At 37.5% G+C, this 23975-nt stretch overlaps 1 protein-coding gene across 2 annotated transcripts in view; it reads right to left on the bottom strand.

The window, feature by feature from the left end:
* LOC150095801 (uncharacterized) overlaps positions 1 to 23975 on the bottom strand; it is a 186126-nt gene that overhangs the window by 149357 nt on the left and 12794 nt on the right. For both annotated transcript variants that reach the window (XM_090410306.1, XM_090410307.1), the window contains exons 2-3: positions 22970 to 23856; positions 20297 to 20474 (exon numbers count right to left, since the gene is read on the bottom strand). In XM_090410306.1, the coding sequence (XP_090266432.1) occupies positions 20297 to 20474; positions 22970 to 23799 (1008 nt within the window). In that variant the 5' untranslated portion in view covers positions 23800 to 23856. The remainder of the gene's footprint in view (positions 1 to 20296; positions 20475 to 22969; positions 23857 to 23975) is intronic.

Genomic DNA, 23975 nt, shown 5'->3' with positions numbered 1-23975 from the left:
TAAGTATTAAATTTTGTAAGAGTATCAAAAAAAAAAAAAGTGATCCCAAGAATTTTTAAGGTAAATTGAGTGAATCAAGTGAATTGGTTGTAAACTAGAATCAGGCAAACATAGAAGTTATTTTAGAATTCTATTTTTTTAAAGTTATTGTTGATAGATTAATATGGCAGTTTCATGTAGTTCAGAGATGGAAGACAGTGAATTTTTCAGAAGTGTGAATCACCAACAGGTAGTTCCCCAGTTTTCAGGAGAAGACTCTGATGATGTGTTATCATTTTTTACTTTTATTGAGAAACTCAGAGAAACTGCAGGTTGGATGGACTTTCAGTTGTTGGTATTACTTAGAAACAAGCTGATTGGTAAAGCTAAAACATATTTTTTCTCATCTCCTATTCTTAGAGAAACATTTGAGTACAAGAAATTTAAAGAAGCCTTACTATCTCAATTTTGTAAACAGAGGAGTGTTGGACCAAATTTATGGAAGCTGCAGAGGATTACACAGAAGGACAAAGAAAGTGTTGCTGATTTATACAGTCGTTTACTAACTCTCTCTAATAGTTTGAATGTATCCAATGAAGACAAGCCTCATTTGGATTGGGCAGTTTATCAACAATTTAGACAAGGTGTTAGGCAAGAACTGAGGGAGACAGCCTACAAGAAGATAACCTCACTAGAGGAATGCCTTGTAGCTGTCAAGGAAAAGATGATTGGAGACCTTTGTCCCTCATCCAATATAGGCCTTGTAAACATAGTAGAAAAAACTGATTGTTCCCTAGGTTTAAATAAATCCTCAAAAGAGAATAGAAGGAAAGTAGATGAAAAGAAAATTATTAAGGAGAATTCTATTAATTATAACTGCATGCCTGAGACAAATGAGCAAACCAACAAGAAGTTATTCAAGGAAGTACAAGACCTTGTTCACCAGGAGGTAGAAAAATTGCAACAGCCAATGAATGATAAGTTAGATGAAGTAATGAAAAAATTGACAGAAATAACTATAGGATTTCAAGAGAACTTCAATCCCACAGCAGATTATGTTAGCGAAGTAGTCAAACTGGAAGTTGAGAGGCAAAATAAATCAATTTTGACTAAATTGGATAGAGTGGTGGAAGCCCTGGAGAATGTTAGACAGCAAATTCCCACTGATTCTCAACCTCAGACAAGGAGAAAAATTCTCACAGATGGTAGAGATCCTCCTAAGTGTTTTAATTGCAACAAGATTGGTCACAATGCTAGGAATTGCTACTTTAATAAAAGAAACGACACTGACAGCAGATGGAACTCTAGTTTTGGACATATTCCTCATAGAGCGTATAATAAGTCTCAAAATTTCCCTAGATCAAGAGAATCAATGATGAGGATTACAGGATGTGTCAAAGGTCATAAATGTAACATTCTATTTGACACAGGTTGTAATGTCTCAACCATCAGTAAGCATTATTTCCTAAAAATAAGAGATAAATTATGGAAAAATGTTGCCAATTTAAGGAGACCCATGAAGATTACCACTCTCTCTAATTCGAACTCTACAGCATATGAGAAAGTTTGCACAAAAATTTATATACCAGACATCAACCTGTGTATATATCAAGATCTACTTATAGTTCCTTTCTCTCCTAACTTGAACACTCACATAATATTAGGAACAAATTTTATGGAGAAACATCACTTCTCTTGTGACTTTTCTAGAGGTGAAATATCCCTAATGAATAGAAAAATATAAGTTAAAAGAAACAATAAGTCTGAATGCACAGGAACAAAGCAACTGACAAGAAGATTTTGTGTACCTAATGAAGAAAAACGACCTAATAAAGCGCAATCATCTGTAGATAAACCAACTGTGAAAGATACTGATTCAAGCTCTATTGTAATTGTTGTTGTTGTTGTCTTGTCCTTTGAAGAGTCTTAGATGTTTCCGTGTGCTCCTTGTACTGCTTTGGCTATGTCTGTGATTTTGTTTGTATAGAGCTGTTGTTCAGGATTAGGATCTATTTCTTGCAAGGCTGCTGTAATTGCTGGACAGGTAAAGATGTGAGTGAGTGTCAGTTCAGTATTGGGGCAGTTGTTGCAGTTTCTATATGTTCTCGTATCATCTGTATTGATCTTCATTCCTCTATAATGTCCTGTTCGTAGTCTTGCTATCGTGGTGGAGGTCCTTCTGTCAGCATTGATCTCGGGAATTTGATGTTGTATCACTGATTTCAATGGAATTAGTTTAGCTTTTGCTAGTGCATTGGCATCAGCAAGAGTTATCATATGAGTTTCTTGGTTGAGTTCTCTGGCCTCTTTTGCTAATTTATCAGCTGCTTCGTTGTGATCAATGCCTACATGAGCAGGAATCCATTGTAAAATGCAACTTTTACCTAAACACTTTAGTTGATTTAAGAGTTTATGGATGTCTTGCATGAGCTTGGTATTGCCATTTTTGATTGCCTCCATAGTAGCTGATCTTGAGTCACTGTAAATTATAATTCCTTCAGATTGTTGAGATGATGATAGATTTAAGTAGGCTTCTAGTGCTTTATTTATTGCGTAGCGTTCGCTGGTAAAATTGGAAGCGATTCTCCCAGATCCAACTTTTATTGAAAGTTTTTCACCTTTCGGGAGTAGAAGGAGAATACCAGCACCTCCATTAATCATATTGGTGTCTGATGATCCATCGGTATAACAAATAACCTGTTTGGAGGATGAAAGAAGGTTGATGGTATTTAGGCCTTTTTCTTTAAGCATTTCTTTTGGTTCTTTTTTTGTACAGAGTTTGGTAAGGATTAGATTTATGGAGGTATTTGAAGGTAAAGGACTGGAAAATAGAGGTTCTTTGTTTATGTGAACATTTAGCTGATCAAGACCTATTTCTTTCCTGATAGTGTCATCATATTGTAAAGTTGATGATCTGTGAAGTCTGCAATTTTGGTTCCAATGTTCATAAGTTTTTAGGGAGATATGATCACTTTGGTAGCTTCTGATATTATTTATGAATTTTATGGTGGCAAATTTTCGTCTGTCCTCCAGCAGGTCAAGCCCACATTCCTGTTGGGCTCTGATGTTGTTAGTGGATGAGACTGCACCAATGATAATCTTGGATGCTTTTGCTTGTATTTTGTCTAGTTTTTTCTTTACCGATGAGGCAGAAGGTGACCAGATAGGTGCTGCATATTCCATTATTGGCCTTATTAGTGTAGTGTAAGTAGTTTTGAGGATTTTTGGCTTTGCGCCCCAATTTGTTCCACAAAGCCTTTTCAGTATATTTAATTTTTTTAGAGCTCTGTTGGAAGTGTTAGAGATGTGTTGTGCAAAACGTAATTCCTGATCAAGCGTAATACCAAGGTATTTTGGATTTGTGACTTTTTCAATTAGCTTGTTATTGATCATGACTTTGGAATTGTAGGAATGTCTGTTTTTCCTGTCTGTACTAAATGTACTTAGTTTTGTTTTGTCTGGGTTGATTTTGAGTTTAAGTTCGTCTAACCATTTTTCTAATCCTCTCATGGATTTGTTTAGAATTTCCTCTGATTCTGTGATTTTAGCACTAGTGTATCAGATGGCTATATCATCTGCATAGCAAGTTACTTTTGTGTCTTCTGTAAGGTAGGGATGAATATTATTGACATATAGAAGGAATAGTAAGGGACTGAGTACTGAGCCCTGGGGAACACCAGCCCAGGTTCTCCGCTCTTTTGATATTGCTGCATTGATTCTGACTTTGATCTTTCTTCTTCTGATGAAATCAGCAATCCAGATTAAAGCGTTTCCTCTAATTCCAATATCATGTATTGTTTGTATTAATTTTTTGATCCAAACACGATCAAAAGCGGCAGTCATATCAAGGAATATGGCCGTTGTCTTTTTTGTTGGTTTTTCCTGAAATGAGTCAATTATTGTTTGGCAGAAATGGAATAATTGATCTGTTGTCGAATGACGAGTTCTATAGGCAGTTTGGTAGTAGTTGATTTTCTTATTTTTTGTCAGCCAGTGCATAAGCCTGGAGTGTATGATTCTTTCAGTAATTTTACAAAGTATGCTAGTTAATGCGATAGGTCTATAACTTTGACATTCTGCAGCATTTTTGTCAGGTTTCAGGATGGGTACAATAACCGATTTTTTCCATTCTTTTGGAAGTTTGCCTGTTCGCCAAGAGGTATTGAGAATGTCCAGGAGTTGTTCTTTGGCAATTGATCAGCCTGTAACACAACTTGACACTGACTTGACATCAAAACTTCAAGTGTCTGATTCTGTGCAAGAAATTTGTGCTGAGAATCAAATGCCAGTTAAAATTAATTTTACTAAGATATCTGCTTTACATATCAGAACTGAAAATATAAGAAGAGGAAAGAATTACAAGGGTTTGAGTGATCTCAGAAGGAAGACTAAAAGAATGAATTACCAAGATGGAAGACAACTTAGGTTGGATATTAGTGACAAGGAACAGAGTTTCTACCCTGAAAGAAGATTACCACACTATTGGCTTAGAAAACAATTGTTTCCTTATTTTAAGAGCAGCAAAGATACAAGAGCAAGTACAGAAAGAAAGAAATGTATAAAATATGAAAGCAATTTAGATTTCATTCAAACTAGGAATTGTTTAAGAGTTCAAAAAGGAAATGAGCAGTCTGATTCCTCTATCAAAAGACCTAGTGTGAAAAATTTTTCTTTAAAGAAAAATTTTTCAGAGGAAGAGTAAGCCTTTGTTGGATTCTGAATGAAGAGAAATTTAAATTATTAATACTCTCCTCAGAATCCAACATAATCCACCATGGCAAAGGCTACATTTGTAAATATTATTTAATGTAAATCACTTGTTTATAATTTAATATTCATATAACTACCTTTAATTTTATCTAATATTTAATTATTTAATCAAGAACGTATGTATTAATAGTAGAAAAACTCTGTGATAAAATATTATTAAGCTATTTTAATTATTAGTATGTTAATATTATAAGAACTTGTATTTGATAATTTAACTGCGCATTATTTGAAATGTAAATATTCTCTATTTATTCCTGTTTGTAAAGTTTAACGTTATGTAATAGCTCAATTTTATTATATTTTGTTTTGTTGTCATGGAAACGTATGTAAATGAGCGAGCACGTTTTAGAACACCACATGAGGTTTATTGAAAAGAGTTTAGAAAGAAATCACGAGAAGAATTTAGGCGGGAAGAATGGATATAAAAAGGAAAGAACACTGAAAGTAATTATTAGAGATTTATAAGAGAGAGAGTGGCATTAGGTGGGAATCGGGCATCCGGCATTCGAAAATCACAGTGCAATAATAGCGAGTCGGCAAGTCACTCAAGCAGCTAAATAAAGTCTACTAGTCGAGAGGCGGTTAGCTAATAAGTTGTAGAATAACAATTATAGCTACGGAAAACAGCTGAGAGACTATTAAATAGACTAGAAACACTTGAGTTGAGATTTAGTATCAGCGCCGACCTTTCAAGGACATACGGAACCTTGAAGAATAGAAGTATAGTGTACTTGAAGTATAGAGAATAAGTAGAGGGTGTGAAAATTGAAGTTTAACGATAGTTGTATTTAGAAGTATAGTGCTTAAAGAATTAATTGAATGCCGGAGGGATGAACAACTGTGCATATAAAACCTAAAATTAAGGAATTATTGTGTTACTTTAATTCATGAGTGATCAGTAGTGCTTCATGCAAGAACGTCTGATTATGTATATTGTGACCGTGAATTAATTCAGTTAATGCTTAGAAGATTTATTTCAATGAGTGCCGTTTATTGTTAAAAGTATTTACGGTTATAAAAAGTGTTTGCGTATATGTTGATGAAGATAGAAGATTATCGGCAAGAATATTGCAACCATTAATATTCCTATACAGAGAAGTGTGTGAGTTTCATCCTAGAATTTCCTTATGTTAACAGTGACTATCGCAGAGAATTAGAAGTGTAAAATTAAAAGTGTCTGTTTGTGAAGAATAGTATAAATTATTAAGTTCCAAAATATAATATAAATTGCAGTAACACATAAAGTGTTACTGCAATTTATATTATATTTTGGAACTTAAGGAACTGTGAGAAAACTGTATTATAGAGATAACAGATTTACCTTTGTCTGAGTCTGTATGATTGAACTTATCAGAGAAGCTAAAATGTTTGTGATATCTTAATTACTGATTTGAAGTTAAGTGTAGAATTTGTGATTTTAAAATTAAATGTTTGTTTTTGTTAATCAATAGTTGTATTTTGCCTGAATCTCTTTTACTGCACCATTCATAAAATATTCGAACCAAAGCAGGAAAGTTAAGTAAGTTAAATATACTCGGCCAGTATATAAAATAACAACATATAAGGGAACGGTTGTTAAGAGTTGGTTTATCTTCAATTCTTGAACTAATTCACATAAAGTGGCGCAGTCTTTAAATATAAATTTTCTTTATGTTTGAATTAGAAATCAACTCGCAACCTATCAATTAGTTAAGAACATCGAAATAGTAATCATGTCGGATCCAAAGTGTAGATTAAGACGAAGGAGGATCCAACACCTGGTACAGGGATACACTAGAACAAAGGTCTCTGATTGACTTCTTTATAGTCTCAGCAGACCTATTTTCCTCAGTGTTGGACTTTCGTGTGAGAAGAGGGGCAGAACTGTCAACTGACCACCACCTTGTTCTGTGCACTCTACGGCTTCAGAAACCAGATGCTACCATCAACGCTGGTAGGCCTAAGCAGCTATACTGCGTGAAATGGGAGACATTGGAAAATGAGGCTGAGAGGAAGAATTTTGCAGATAACATTTCCTCCAGGTTCAAAGAGATTCCCAAGCATACTGCAGATGTTGAGGAGGAGTGGAAGCTGTTCAGAACAGCTGTCACTGCCTCTGCACTCTCATGCTGTGGCAGAAAGCGGCTCGGCATGGCAACGGGCAGTGAGAAAAGGACACCTTGGTGGAACCAAGAAGTCAAAAAAACTGTCCAGGCAAAAAAGGAGTCCTACCTAACATGGTTTAGGGTCAGGTCACCTGAGATGCATTTGTGGTATGTTGATGCACGAAAAGCTGCTGCTGAGGCAGTAAAGACAGCAAAGCAGAAGGCTTGGGAATCCTTTGGAGAAAGATTAGACTCATCCTATGCAAATACAAACAAAGTATTCTGGCAGACCATCCGCCGCCTTCGAGGGAGGAAATCGTGCACAGCAAGGGCAATGATGGTGCACTTTTAACTGAGAAGGATATCCTCCACAGATGGAGGGAATACTTTGAGAGCCTTCTTAACCTGGGTGGCCCAGCAGTTGTGGACATCCAAGAGGCACAGATCAGGGCAATGACTAGTCTCACAGCAGGTCTATTTAGCAATAAAATCGGGCAAGGCTGCTGGCAATGATGAAATTTGGCCCGAAATGCTAAAAGCCTTAAATCAAGACAGTGTTCTCTGGCTGACTCGAGTGTGTCCAGCTACTTGGATATCGGGGCGAGCACCAAAGCAATGGCAGACAGGCATAATAATACCAGTCTTCAAGAAGGGAGACGAGAAGGATTGCAGAAACTATCGTGGCATCTCTCTGCTCAGCCTGCCTGGGAAATTGTATGCTAGGTGCTTGGAAAGACGGTGCAGGAGCATAGTTGATTCAAAGTTCCAGGAAGAACAATGTGGCTTTCGTCATGGTAGAAGTACAACTGACCAAATCTTCACTTTAAGGCAAGTCTTTGAGAAATCTTGGGAATATGCCAGGAATGTCTCCACATGTTTTGTGGACTTGGAAAAGGCATATGACCGGGTTCCTCGGGATAAGCTTTGGCAAGTAGTACAGGAGTATGGAGTGGATGGCCAACTATTAGCTGCCATCAAGTCCCTGTATGAATGTCCAGAGTTTTGTGTCAGGGTAAACAGCACAAAGTCTGAGCCTTTCACAGTCTCCGTTGGCATCCACCAAGGGTGTGTTCTGTCACTCCTCGTTTTCATAATATTTATGGACTGGATTGATAGGCACAGCCGAGGCAGTGAGCATGTCAGAATTGGAAGATGTAGCATTGGACGTCTGCATTTTGCAGATGACCTACTTCTGCTTAGCTCTTCCACAGATGACCTCCAGCGGACCCTGGATAGGTTTGTAGCTGTTTGTGCAGATGCCGGAATGAAGATCAGTGTGGCCAAAACTGAAACATTTGTGGTCTCAAGACAACATCCCAGTGCACTCTACATGTAAGTGGAGTCCCAATGAGGCAGGTGGAAAAGTTTAAATACCTTGGGTCCATATTCATGAATGATGGAAAATAGGACGTAGAGCTAGATACTTAAATTGGCTTAGCAAGCTCAATATTGTGGGAGCTTGGCCGTTCGGTAGTATTGAAGCAGGAGTTAAGCCAGAAGGCAAAGCTGGCTGTCTTCAATAGTCTATCCTCATCCTCACCTATGGTCATGAGAGTTGGGTAATGACCGAAAGAATGCGGACACGAATCCAAGCGGCTGAAATGAAGTTCCTTCGAGTGGTTGCAGGGCTGACAAGACTCGACAGAGTCAGAAGCTCTGCAATTCAGAAAACCCTCAATACTCAACCGCTGCTTCTCCATGTTGAGAGATCACAGTTACGTTGGTACGGGCACCTGGTCAGAATGCCACAAGAGAGGCTCCCTCAGCAGGCCTTCTTTGCCAAGCCAGAGGGTGGAAGGCCAAGGACTCGCTGGATAGATTATATCCAAAACCTTGGGTGGATATGTTTGGGAATCCCACCAGAACACCTGAGCTTGGTCATAGAGGATCGTAACCATTGGAAGTTCCTCTTGCAGCTGTAGCCCCCACAACCCAATTAAGAAATGTGGGGCTTGAAGATGTATGTATGCATGTATGTACATCAATTAACTACTTGTATATGGCAAACATGAATTGTGCATTGATTTGACCTTAGTATATTACTGAGTCTGACTTCCACTGATGACATTTAATAAGGTGTTTTTGGGCTTGCTTGATTCCTGGGGAGTAGAGCAGTTCTGCTCAATGGCAGGTTTTTCCTGTCACTGGGAGGAGCCACTACTTTACCCTGCTGAACTTCAGTTCTTTCTGCACAAAGGTTCTCAGATTTCTTTCCCCCATCCACCTCCTGGAGTAGTGTTTCTCAAGTTGATAAACCTCATTCCATTTTCTCTGGCCAAATTGCATGATTTTACGATACATTGTTTGTTGGTAAAATTTTGTCTCCTGGAGTGATTCAGGTCAGGAGTGAGAGTTTGGTAGTGATCCTTTAGGGTCACTCAGTGGAATTCATGATCTGATCTTGTAGATCACTCAGTTTTTGGATAGGTACCCTGCACTTTAACAGTACCTCAATAAAAGTCAAACTGGTCTGGATAGTGACCCTTCCCATAATGCATCAATACAAGTCTGAAAGGAAGTGTACTTTGTATCATGACAACTGATGTGAAATCGGATGTCTCTATATACAAGTAGACTAGTCATGAAGATACTTCACACATAGTTTGTTTGCTCTGGGGTAAAGAGAAAAATAAGGACAGAATTTCTTGTTAAGCATAATATACTTCATAACCAAGTGAAAAAACTTCTTATGAATGTTCCATTAGCTATAACACTGGAGTTACTCCAACAAAACTAGACTTTACTGCAATTGTTGTTTGTCTCTGATTCTGTTATTCATTCCTACTTTAAGTGTCAGAACAAATTTTACCAACAAATAATGTATCATAAAATCGCGCAATTTGGCCAGAGAAAATGGAATGAGGTTTATCATACTTGAGAAACACTACTCCAGGAGGTGGATGGGGGCAAGAAATCTGAGAATCTTTGTGCAGAGAGAACTGAAGTTCAGCAGGGTAGACATAACAAAAGTTGGAAAGATTAGCCAGAAAATTGCTGCTATAATGCAAAGAATTCTGATAGATAAGAAAGTCGCAATTCAATTCACAATCCAATTAATGCATTTACTACTGTAAATGCATTAATTGGGCCACACTTGGCTTTCTATGCATAGATCAGATCACCTGGTTATATACACTAAGGAAACATTAGAATTGAAGGTGCAGAGCCAGACACATAAGACTTTCTCAGAACTCTCAAATGTTGAGCATGAAGAAAATTAAGAGATTGTGATCTGCAAAAATTGGTAGCTAGGAGGAGAAGAGATGATATAATAAGATTGCAACATATAAATTGGAGAGAAGCCTATCAGATAGATACAGGGAATTATTACATCAGGTAACAGGTGGTAAAAAAAAAACAAGGTCATCCCTGGAAACTGTACAAAGGTCGTGTGAGTAAGGAAGTGAAAAGGAGTTATTTTATTTTATTTTTTGCATGGCAGGAAATAAGTGAAATGTATTGCTGAAATGGGTGGTGAAACACCCCAACACTGAATGTTTTCAAGGCAAGGTACGATGGTATTGTGGTCTGCGAGTGTTTGGCCTCCCACAATGAGTCTTCTCAGTAGAGTTTTGAAAATACTAATAATTTACAGGTCTTCACAAACCCAATGTTGACAAGCTTCTTCTTTCTAATCAACTTTCTGACCATCATGTGCTAATATAGTATAGATTGAACAACTCTTTTTGTGTAGGATTACCTTAAAAGAACTAAAGGCATAATATATAACACTCATTCCCTATCCTTTCAGCAGCAATATTACAAAAAATATAAAAAAGTCCCCTTAAGGTCTTTTGTAAATAGTCATAATTTAACCAGAAACTAAAAATTCTCATTTTAAAAGGAAACTAGATGTTTTTAAGATGCTGTACTCATGTATCACTGTGGATATTAACATTGTAAAAAGTAAGAATTTTATTATGATCATCAGCAGACCTCCATGAAGTAAAAGCTCGTCACAGAAGGTCCCATTCTCACATGCACAGCTCAACATATCTTGACTTACATGGATTCAATGTCCCTGCACTCACATTCTCAGGCGATGCATTCCAATATCACCCACCACTATCCATGCAAAAAATCTACTCTTCACCTCCACCTTTGAAGGCTTCCAGGGATGGCCTCTAGTTCTCCCCGTCTTCAGATATTCTATGAAAAATCTCATCCATCTTAATCTGGTAAATACCCCTTACTAACTTTATACATCTCAATCATGTCCCTCCCATTCCTTCTATCCACTAGGCTCTGTAATTTGCATTCTCTCAATCTGTACTCATATTTTACAATCTGGAGACCACATTAGTTAATTGTTTCTGAACCCTCTCCAACATCTCGTCATTCTTTTGAAAACCAAACAAACAAATCTGTGCACAGTAATCCATACACCAGCCTGATCAAGGCCTTGTGCAATGGAATCAAAACATCCTTCTACACATTAGTGATCTCCACACCAATCCTGTACTGTGTATCCTATCTTTGCTTCCCAAATTTTAAAACTTTACACTTTGCTACATTAAACTAATATCCCCACACATTCATTTATTCAAAAAGTCTATTTAGGTCCTCTTGCAAAGCTACAAAATCTGTTCTACTTCTCATAACTCTCTCCAACTTTATATCATCTGCAAACAACTGAATATCAAAATTTAAGCCTTTTCCAATGTCATTTAAATACAAATGAAACAATAACAATGGCCCCAAAACAGACCCCTGGGGCACAACACTAGTGACTTTCCTCTTCTAGGATATCACTCCCCCCCATACACAACCTGCTGATAGCCATCAGACAGTCAATCTCTAATCCAACACACTAATCTACTATCCATCCTCCATTCCCATTTAACTAAAAATCTGTCACGTGGCAATCTATCAAAAGCCTCTGCAAAATATAAATATACTATTGTATATACATCCCCTTGTCCGATGTATTCATCACCTTTTATACGAGGGTATGCTGCTGAAAAGTTGTGATAATTACCATGAAGGAATTGAGGTGTAATCATGTAACTTACACATTATTCTACATATTCCCCCGCAAAGTGCTATTCACTTGTTAGAACAGTGCTGCATCATTTGTAATCCTCTGAGGAAAAAAGTATCTCCCTTGTTGCACAAACCAGTCCTCAGCTGCAGATATGACTTCATCATCTGTGGTAAATCTTTTTCCTTTCAAGTGTTTCTTTAAATTTAGGAATAGGAAATAGTCAATAGAGTGGGTGAGGCAGACACTGAAAGCCCAAGATGTGTATTGTCTGTTGGGTTTCATGAGCAGTGTGAGCAGGTGCACTGTCCTGCAAAAGCAACACTCCTCTGCTCAGTTTCCTGCAGCATTTTTCCTTCAGAGCTATTGAATAAACTGCTGCTGTAACAGTTTCACCTTTTTTTTTGAGATACTTGGTAAGGATCACATCATCCATATTTTAAAAGACAATGGCAAGAACCTTCCTTGCTGTTTTTGGATTCAGAACTTCTTTGGATGTGGAGAACCTTTGTGTCACCACTCCACTGACTGTTGCCTGGTCTCTGGGTCATAGTGAAGAAGCCATGTTTCATCAACAGTCACAATACAAGCCAAAACACTTGCACCTGATTTCTCAAAATGATCCAAAATCCCTTCAGATGACAGCATGCATTCTCTCTCTTTTAGTTTACATTCAAACATTTGGGGACCCACTTCGCTGAGAGTTTCTGCAGATGTTGGTGGATAATGATCCCAAATCATTCCCTGGATATCCCCAGTCTTAGGCTGGTATTTGTCTATCACCAAGGATCATGGCATGCACTGTATCATGTTTTCATGTGTGATCACTGTCTTCTTATATATCCTAAAAGAAAAAGAACAATTTATTACAATTTGATGAAACATGGGGGATTAAAGGGTATAAGATATATTCTTTCTTGTGGTTACATATCATTTTTGTTCAAGATGTTTATCAGAACTGTTCACCCCCCCCCCAACAAACAAACAAGCAGATTGCTAAAACACAATCTTCCTTTTGCAAACCCATGCTGCCCATTAAAGAGAATTCTGCTGCTCTCAACCCAGGTCTGAAACCTTGTCCTCACTAGCTTCTCCAACACCTTGACCACAACTGCAGACAAGCTAATCAGCCTATAATTCAAAGCTTTAATCTTATCACTGCTTGTATGAAGCAGAACAATTTTGCCATCTTTCAACTCCTTTGAAAATTGTAGAGGATGGTGTTAGGAGTAGAAGTGTGAGTGAATTTTAGGTCTGGGGAGAGGTGTAATATCAATGATGATAGACAGGAATTGATGGGGGGAGAGTGAAGAAGGCATATCTGAGAAGTGGGGTTAGTGGGGCTTGTTATAGAAACAGAAATGAGTTAGCGTGTATGTTTACAAATGCTAGAAGCATTCAAAACAAGGGGAATGAAACTGTATCACTGATAAGAGTTCATTCACTAAAAAATTGTTGTTATATGTGAGACATGGTTTAACAAGGGCATTCTGACATAAATAGAGATGGATATGTAGTCTTTTGTGAAGACAGAAGCAAAAAAGGGAGGAGTGTTATTGATGATTACAGAGGAGTTGTGCTCATCTAGGGTGAAGATGCAAGGAGCAAATAATGACAATGGTTTCGAAACAGTATGGTATGAAGTGGAGGTGGACAGGATGAAATATTTAGTAGGGTGTTGCTACAGACCTGGTAATGTGGAAGTCAGTGAGAAGGAAATGTCTAGACAAATTGGTCTGGCTAATAAGGAAAAGGTGATTATTATGACGATTTCAATCATGATAACATGGACTGGAATGAATTTCTTGAGTTTTTAAGGGACAGCTACTTTAAAGCAGTACATAACAGGGGCCACATGTGGATCAAGAGTCTGTCTTGTATTTGATTATCTCATTGGAAGATGTTGTAAATGAAGTGTCATATCTTCCTCCAGCTGGTAAAAGTGACCATGAAATGATCACTTGGGTGGCAGCCAGCCATATCAGGACTTTTGTGAGAAAGGATTATAAGTGGAAGTGATTATGACAAACTCAGGCAGTGGGATTGCAGCAATCATGGAATGAGGAATTGCATGGGAAGGAAATCAAAGGTCTCTACTCAGGGAGTATCTGGCAGAAGCAATGAATGAGTGTATTCCAAAGGTCAGGAGATTAAATAAGGCAGGTGTAAAATGGATGACTGAAGAGTTGAAGCATGAAATCTGGAAGAAAAAGGCATTGTGGAAGAGGAGGCAGAAGATGAGTGGAGATGATCAGTTACTTGAGGAGTACAAAGAACAAGCAAGGAAGGTGACTCAGTAAGGATAGCAAAAGTGTGTTATGAACAGCAGTTAGCAAATAATGCTAAAAGAATGGTTATGGAGAATGTTAATGATATCACTGATGAGGATACTATATCCTCCTCAGTGATGAACACCGGGGAAGGTATAGTAGACATATTTCATGATCAATTCGTTAAAGTAGTCTATCTCTGTGAAAATGCAGAACTTGAGAGCAGTGGGAACGGATGGGGAACCAATGATGGTGAGGGCACAGGAGGTATATGAGGAAGTGAGTAAACTTGATGTCAACAAGGGCATGGGACATGATGGTATATCACTGCGTGTCTAGAGGGAATATTCCAGGGAGTTAACAACAGCTTAAACTTACATTTTTAACATGAGTCTTAGATTAGCAAAGTTCCAAAGGAGTAGAAACAACATGGCAAATTGTTCTGCTTCATAAAAGGGGTGATAAGACCTCTTCTTCTGCAGCTTCTCCCACTTAAGTGGTGTCACTGTTGATAATGAGTCTCCTCCACACCTTCCTGTCTTGGGCTGTCACCACATCAAAGTTCTTTATCCTCAAGTCCTCTTCTACCAGCTCCCTCCATCTCTTCTTTGGCCGCCCACACCTTCCTTGCACATCCATCTGCATGACCCTTCTTCCTACATATTCGTCCTCCCTCCTCATCACATGACCAAACCATCTCAACCTTGCCTCCTGTATTTTCGCTCCTAAGTTCGTAACTTTCACTGTTCCCCCTGACATAGTCATTTCTCAGATGATCCTTTCTGGTCACACCGCACATCCACCTAAGCATTCTCATCTCTGCTACTTCCATCCTGTTGATGTTATTTTTCCTCAGGGCCACAGTTTCTATAGCATATGTCATAGCTGGCCTCACTACTGTCCTATAGATTTTGCCTTTCAGATTGATCGGCACCCTCTTATCGCATAACACTCCAGCCATCTCCCTCCAGTTCCTCCAACCCACTTGTATCCTGCATCCCACTTCCTTCTCAGCTCCTCCATCTTCTTCCACTATTGAACCTAAGTATCTAAAGTCTCTCACCTTCCTGATGACATTTCCTTCCAGCTCCAGATCTGTCTCCTGTCCGCCACCCACTGTGCAACACATATACTCTGTTTTACTTCTGCTCAGTCTCATACCTCTCTCTTCCAGTACTTTTCTCCATCTTTCCAGTTTAGTTCCTGCTTCTTCTCTTGATTCTGCACACAGCAAGATGTCATCTGCATACAACATTGTCCAAGGTGCATCTTCTCTCACCTCCTCTGTTACCACCTCCATCACAATATTAAACAGAAACGGACTTAAGAGCTCAATACCTCAAGGGCTCACTTTAGTGAGTACGGGGATGGCAAACCCGAGGTACCAAATGCTGGACCATGCCTTACTTCATGTAATATACATCTGTTATATTATTCTGTAGACTGGTCCCTCCTCTTCTTTCTTTGCTTCTTTCTCCTCTCCTTGCTCCTTCCCCCTGATGCTATTAGCGTATTCGACGGCTAGGGGTGAGTCTTTCCTATCTTGCTAAGTCATTTCGTCTTATGCAGCCACCAAAGGAGGCCAGCTAGCCTCATTAGGTGCCGGTCCCAAGCCCGGATAAATGCCAAGGGTTGATGTCAGGAAGGGCATTTGGTCATAAAACTTCAATGCCAGCTCAAACTATGATATGAGTCAAAAAGGGGTGATAAGACTAAGACTTCAAATTATAGGTCGATCTGCTTATCTGGAGTAGTAGTCAAGGTGTTGGAGAAGCTAGTGATGAAAAGGATTCAAAACTGGGTTGAGAGCAGTAGAATTCTCTTTAATGGACAGAATGGATTTGCTAAAGTCAGATTGTGTTTTAGTAATCTGCTTACTTATTATAACAAGGTGACAAATACATTGGACAAGGAGGATGCATATACAATAGAATATTTATATTTTGCAAAGGCTTTCAATAGATTGCCACATGACAAACTAGTAATTAAATTGGAACAGATGGGGTTTGGATAGAAGATTAGTACATCGGATTGGAGATTAGATGTCTGATATTCTGATAGGTATCAGCAGGTTTTGTATGGGGGAGTGATATCCCAGAAGCGAAAGTAATTACTGGTTTGCCTCAGGGGTCTGTTTAGAGGCCATTCTTGTTTAATTTGAATAAAAATGACATTGGAAATGGATTAAATGATGATATACAGTTGTTTGCAGATTATATAAAGCTAGGGAGAGTTATGAGAAGTAGTGCAGATGTTGTAGATTTTCAAGAGGACTTACATAGACTCTCTGAATGGACTAGATTGTTAACAACCTACGATATGCCAGATGACACCGTGCTAATTACAGATAACATTATGGATCTCCAAAAACTCATTGACAGAGTACACATAGAAAGCCAAAGAATGGGAATAAATATAAACATCAACAAGACAAAATACATGATCATCAGCAAACATCCAGCCTCATCAATGAAACTGACACTTAATGGGAAAAATATCGATCAAGTGTCAAGATATAAATATCTTGGTTGCTGGCTTAATGAAAGGTGGGATCCTGAAATAGATATAAAGACAAGGATTGAAGTTGCATGGCAGTCCTTCATGAAAAGAGAACACTATTCTGCAATAAAGACCTAAACATGGAAGTCAGATGCCGAATGCTGAAATGCTACATGTTGTATGTAAACTGCTCTATGAAGTTGAAACATGGACATTGAAGGCGACAACCATCAAGAAAATCGAATCCTTTGAGATGCGGCTATACAGAAGAATGCTAAAGATATCATGGGCAGAAAAAATTACCAATGAAGATGTCTTAAAATCCATTGGCAAAGCTAAAGATCTTGTACAAATAATCAAGAAACGATAAACGTCATCATGAGAAACAGCAAATACCAACTTCTACAAACTATTTTGGTAGGAAGAATTGATGGCAAAGGAACTAGAGGAAGAAAAAGAATATCATGGTTTGACAACATCAAGATGTGGACAGGAAAGAGCAGCACACAACTGCTCAGATTAACACAAATGACATTTGTGTTCATTTCTGCTTTCTGTTCGCCATCTTGGCGAACAGAAAGCAGTCTGTTCGCCAAGATGGTCGCTGACCTTCGATAGAAGATAGCACCATAAGAAAAAGAAGAAGAATGGACAAGAGTGTGGAAATGTCAGTTCAATGTAGAAAAGTGTAAGGTTTTCAAATTTGCATGCCATTGGGAAGCAAAGATGGGATGCAGATGATACGATGGTGGGGATATTTTAGAGGAGGTGGAAATGAAACATATGGGGGTGATAGTGGATATGGACTTGAAATTTTGTGAATTTTTTCCTAAAATAATGAGGAAAACAGTGAATTATAGGAATGATGTGGAGAACACCAATGTGTAGAATTAAGGATGTTTTGATTCTATTGTGCATTTGATTGGTGATTGGCTGTCTGATAGGTATCAGCAGTTTGTGTGTGTGGAGTGATTTCCCAAAAGAGGAAATGGTGTGTGTGTGTCCCAGGGGTCTGTCTTGGAGCCATTGTTGTTTAATTTGTATGTAAACGGCATTGGAAAGGGCTTAAACTTGATATTCAGTTGTTTTCAGATGATGCAAAGTTGGGGAGAGTTATGAGAAATATAGCAGATGTTGTAGCTGTGAAAGAGGACCTAAATGGATTTTTCGAATGGACAAGTGTGTGGGAATGTCAGTTTAATGTAGCAAAGTGTAAAATTTTAAAATTTGGGAAGCAAAGATGGGATGCATAGTACAGGACAGGTGAGGAGAACACTGATGCATAGTAGTATGTTTTTATTTTATTGTACAAGGCCTTGATCAGGGATGTTGGAGAGGGTTCAGAGACAATTGACTAAGTTGGTCTCTCGAATGTGGAAATTGAGTACAGATTGAGTGAATGCAAATTACAGAGCCTAGTAGATAGAAAAAAGAGGAGAGACATGATTGAGATGCATAAGTTGGTAAGAGGTAATTACCAGATTAACACAGATGAGATTTTACATAGAATATCTGTTGATGGGAAGAATGAGAGGCCATCCCTGGAAGGTGTATAAATTGGATGATAGCAACAGTCATGAAGAGTAGATTTTTTCATGGAGAGCTATGGGCGATTGAAATGTATTGTCTGAGAGTATGGTGAGTGCAGGAACAGAGAATGCATTTAAGTTGAAGTATGGTAAGCTAGGTATGTGGGAGTAGGACCTCCTACGACAAGTCTCTTTACTCCGGAGATCATTTGATGATGAAAATAATGACCCTTTCTCACAAAAGTCATGATATGACTGGCCACCATCCAAATCATCACTTCATGGTTACTTTCACCAACTGGAAGAAGATATGACACTTAATTTACAATATCTTCTGATGAGATAATGAAATCCAAGACTCTTGATCCACATGTGGCCTCTGTTATGTACTGCTTAAAGTGGCTGTCCCTTAAAAAACCCAAGAAATTCATTCTCTTTGGTTCCTGATGTGGTCTCTTCATTCCAGTCTATATTACCATAACTGAAATCGCCCATCATCATCACTCTTTTATTATTAGCCAGACCAATTTGCCTAAACATTTCTTCTAACTGCCTTCTGCATTTCCAGGTATATAGCCCTGCTAAACATTTTGTTGTGTCCATTGCCACTTCACACAATACTGCTTTAAACTCATTGTCAGCATTTGCTCCTTGCATCTTCAACCTAGATGGGAAAAAATTCCTCTGCAATCATCAACTGCTCCTTCTTCCTTTTTGTCTCGTCTGTCTTCATGAAAGACTACATATTCCTCCATCTCTATTCCTGTTAGAATATCATCCTCATTCAACCATGTCTCACTCATACCAACAATTTTTGGGTGAATAAATCAGCACTACAATTTCATTCCCCTTATTTTTGAATACTTCTAGCATTTGTAAACATACAGTAGCTCATTTCTGTTTCTATAATAAACCCCACTGATCCCACTTCTCAGATGACTCCTCAAACCCCCAATCCATTCTTCTTAATCATCACTGATATTCCACCTCTCCAATAAGGACATACTTATGCACAGGTGCACAAGGTCCTGAGCATCCTGGTGCCTCAGAAAAAGTGTAAGTACAGCCTTGCCTTCCCAAGACCTAAATGTTGCCCCCTACATCGACTATCTTAATCTTTTCTTGTGCACTTAAGCATGTGCTCCTGAAACCGTTTCTGTCCACCCTAACCTCTCCCATTTCCCTGTCCACCCTAACCTCTCCCGTTTCCCTGTCCACCCTAACCTCTCCCGTTTCCCTGTCCACTCTGTGTTTCTTCTCTCTCTCTCATTCTCTTCACTCTTGCTACTCACCTCTCCATTCACAAACTTGCCTCCCTTATTCTCCTGCTCTTCCACAATACCTCTTGCTTCTTCAGGTCTTACATTCACCTCAGTCATTTTCCATTGCCACAACAGTTTCTCCAAATGACTCACACCAAATCCATTCAAATGCATCCATGTATTTTTATACAGCTGTATATGCCCCTCAAAATTCATTCCACACACATTCACAAAATGAATTCATTTCTCCTCACACAACTCTGTGAGCATATCATTCATAATCTTCATGTGCCTTCTCAACTCATCATTATCATACCTAGAATCACAGTTATAATTAGGATAACAAGGTAACAAGTGTATTAGAAATAAGAAAAACAAAAAGCACATTGCACATCAAAGCAAACATAAAATTCAATGTAACATGCTAAATACAATCTCACAACTTCATTTACTTTTTATTTATTTATTTCCGTTTAGTAGGATTATGGCTGATTGTACCTGCTTTAACTGTTCTTCAATTTACATCAAAAGGATTTTGATAAAAAATATTGGAACTATATTCCACTGTAGTGTAAAAAACGTGAATCACATGTGCAAATATAATTTAAGGAGTACATATACACAACTCAAGAGACTCTTCGGTTGTCATTTCTACTCATGTATTTAAAAAGAAACGGAACAACAAATTCCAACAATGTAATGCTATTCCATTGAAAGCATGGTATTTCTCTCTGATGGAGGGAATGTTATTCCTCATCCACTTTCTTGAATTCTATAAGATAACAATGAATAGGTTTCTATCATAAAATCATATTCTGACAGATTAATAAGAGTGTGATTATATGTGATTGGTACAAAGTGAAACTAAAGTTTAATAAGTAAATCTCATTCTTTCCAAATATTGTAAGAAATATCATTTTACCTTAGTATCACATGGTGGGTGGTCAGAGAATTCAAGGTCTTCTACAATAAAAACTTTGTACATGTCATCAAAGCCCCGTCCCATTATACCATTCTCAGCATGCCCTAAATCAAATGTATGACCAAGTTCATGCAAAGTGGCACCTAATCCTGTTGAATAGCAGGCCCAGTAATAGCCTCTGCAATAAAAACATTTAACAATACAGAACATTTGTATGTATTTCATTTAAAGAAATGTGCACAAATTTCTAAACCTAATGAACATATGAAAAACTTTTCATGGCTTTATAAGACACTGCTTTCAAAGACTTCTCATTGAGATTGAAAAAATCTCCTAAATGCATTGCTTCTTAATGTACACTTTTAATGTTGAAATGCTACACAAAATATAATATGATAAATTTAGTTTAATCCTTTATCCAAGTGTGTGCAAACAAAGTTTGCACCTGAAAGTATCTTCAGGACTGGGGTAAAGTGGTATAACACTGGGCAACTCCTTGCAAAGGTGAAGCAAGCTACCAACACTCCTATCTCAGTATCTCCCATAATGCAAAACACATCTCCTTGCGGATATGTATAATGTTATGCATTAAGGGAAGGGCCACTACCCAGACTAGTTTCGACCTTTATTGAGGTCTCTTCAGTGAGAGCCAGGGCCAAGTGAAGATAGCAGGCAGAAGCATTAGCAAGGTCATCTCCTCCTATAGGAGCTGCCAAATGGTGTACCACCTTTTTATTAAATTACTCTGGATTTAGAGAAAGATGTTGAAAGTTTATTTTTCACTTAGCCAGACTATAATAAATTTAGTTTAATCCTTTATCCAAGTGTGTGCAAACAAAGTTTGCGCCTGAAAGTATCTTCAGGACTGGGGTAAAGTGGTACAACACCAGGCAACTCCTTGCAAAGGTGAAGCAAGCTACCAACATTCCTATATTATAGTCTGACCAAGTGAAAAATAAACTTTCAACAGCTACACAAAATAGTTCACCAATAAACAGAAGAATGCAAGAATATGATTCAGACAATCATACAGAGGTCAGTTTCATATCACTTGATATGAAACTTGCCTGTTTTCTTTTTTTTAATTAATCCTGTGTTTTGAATTGTGATATTATCACAACTGAATCTGGGGGTTAGTTTTGCCTTAGGAACTTAAGCATCAATATATCATTAATTATTTATATTTATTTATATATATATATATATATATATATATATATATATATATACACAGGGTGTATACAACTTTGCAGAAGAACAGAAAATAACTCGAAAGATGTACAAAACTGAGTGAGTGTCATAATGTAGTAAAACATCAATTTTTGGTCACGTAACTTTATTACCAAATGACAACACTAGATTGCGTGATACATCACACCATCTGAAAATGGTGACTTTCGATGGTGCAGAGTAAGCACACTGTGTGATTTGGTTTGAGAAAATAAAGTTTGCAACACAAGTTCAGAAGAATTTCGCATGCCATACGGCAAAGAACCTCCTAGTAGGTTCTTTGCCGTTCACTAGTGGCATGAATGTTTGTAAACGCCTGCAAAAAAAAAAAATAGTAATTTGTAAAAAAAGTTGATGATGCTAAATGTCATTTCTAACATCTTTTAGCACCAGGACTGATTCAATGAGAAGAATTGAATTCATTCCAATGAGAAAATAATTGAAACTCTAGTTTACAGCAGACTTTACCTTCTACGATAATAACAAATTCTTATGTGGTGCATTAAAAATGCACGACACAAAAATTAACATATACATGTTGTGTTGTGCTCTGGATAAATTTTTTTTGGAAAAGGGGGTGGTAAGTCAAATAAGTCTAGGAACCATTGATATAGATATATGAAGAATATAATGAAGGAATACTTTTGGACATACCTATGTAGGATTCCTGGTTGTCATCTTATTGAGCAGCATCCAGCATATGATATTACTGAAGTATGATTGAAAGGGAAGGGAGAGAGGGGGGGGAATGCGGAGATTCCTTGCGTCTCACCCCAATTCTCCCACATCCACATTTCCAACCCTCACCCTTCCTTTCAGTCATACTTCAGTAATATCGCCAGATGCTGCTCAAAAAAATGACAACCAGGAACATTCTACAAAAGGTATGTCCAAAATTATTCCTTCCTTATATTCTTCATATATCTATAAGACATCTGTAATGCCCTAAAAATTGAGTAAAAAGCCAATGACATCATAAAAAGGGTACTCCTAAATTGAAATAGGCAAAATAGCAATACAAATTAATGCTTAATTTATTTGCAACAAATTAGTATTTTCATTTTAAAGAATGACTTCATCACATAGCCAACAGCATTGCCACTCTTTGTTCAAAAGACCGATAAAATGCTATCAAGGTGTTAAAATGCTGTCTAACATACTTGAGGACTTTTCAACTGAAGCTTGTCAGTTAGTCTCATACATAGGTGACAAGATTTTGACTCCTGGAAAATGTTTTTTTCCCTCTTGGTTAATAGCCACAGAACACATGACAGATACAAAGAGACTGGCTTATCTGTCCTATCACCCAAATCAGGTTTATATGATGCCAAGTTACTTGGCCAGTGAATTAAATATGTAAAGTTAGATTGGGTTTTTTAAATTTTACAAAATAAGAATAACACTATATTAATGTTAAAAAATTCTTTCCAGTAAAGAGCTTACCTATTTCCACTATCATCCATCAGCAGTCTCTTATCAATCACATTTTTATCTCTAAATCTCCAAGAGACTTCTCCTATATTTTGAGCCCAGGTGTGAAGACCAGCAGTTCCAAACAAAGCTAACCCTCCACCTCCAAGGGCAACATGACCTTTGGTCATGCTTATAATTTCTGCATAATTTTTTGGAATCTCCCTATTTGGATTGCAGTACCGAGTAAATGAAAGAAAAGCTAAATATTTGCAATTATCATTTCGAAGAGGAGATGACATTAATTCCTGTGCAAAATATTCCCATAACTTCTCTGGCTCCAATTTATAGGATTCTTCCAAAAACAAGCGACTGGTAAAAATGTGACACACTGGATGGCCTGTTTCATCTTCTTCTAAGCAAAATGTTCTCCTTTCTAAACCATGATCCAGAAATTTTTCAGCTGTAAATGTCTGTAACATCTGCACTGCTAATGATAATCTAGAAACAGCACTAGATATTGAATTATCTTCACCTTCAGGAGCCTGAAAGTGCCCACTGTCATCATTACATTTTATATACACTAAACGAACAAAACATGGCTGCTGTATTTGTTCATAAAATATCACAATATTATGGTCAAATTTTCCAGAATGGAAATTCAGCACATTTTTTCCAGGGATTAAATGAACTAGCAGTTTAAATTTCTGTTTTATGACAGGCCAAGATGTTGGTAATGTTCTTTCAGTTTTATTTTGTACAGTAATAGAAGGATCCTCTGTGCTAGCTACTTTTCCAATAAGCAATGCCAAAGAATAACATAGAGTTTCTCCATTTTCAATATTCTCTATTAAAATTCCCATCTTCAATGAGATATACTTTCTCCTTCACTTATAATATTCATTAGCACATGATGAAACCTTAAAAGGAAAAAAGAAATAAAATATTATATATACAATGACTTTTTAATCTGAATAAATCATCATAATTATAGTAAAACTTCACTTACAAGTTTCAGTTAAAGTGAGCTTTGTAATAT

The sequence above is a fragment of the Typopeltis vanoorti genome, chromosome 20, assembly GCF_054136105.1.
Source record: "Typopeltis vanoorti isolate ZY-2024b chromosome 20, IOZ_Tvanoo_1.0, whole genome shotgun sequence".
Classification (NCBI taxonomy): Eukaryota; Metazoa; Arthropoda; class Arachnida; order Uropygi; family Thelyphonidae; genus Typopeltis; species Typopeltis vanoorti.
This window is presented reverse-complemented; position numbering and strand designations above follow the sequence as displayed.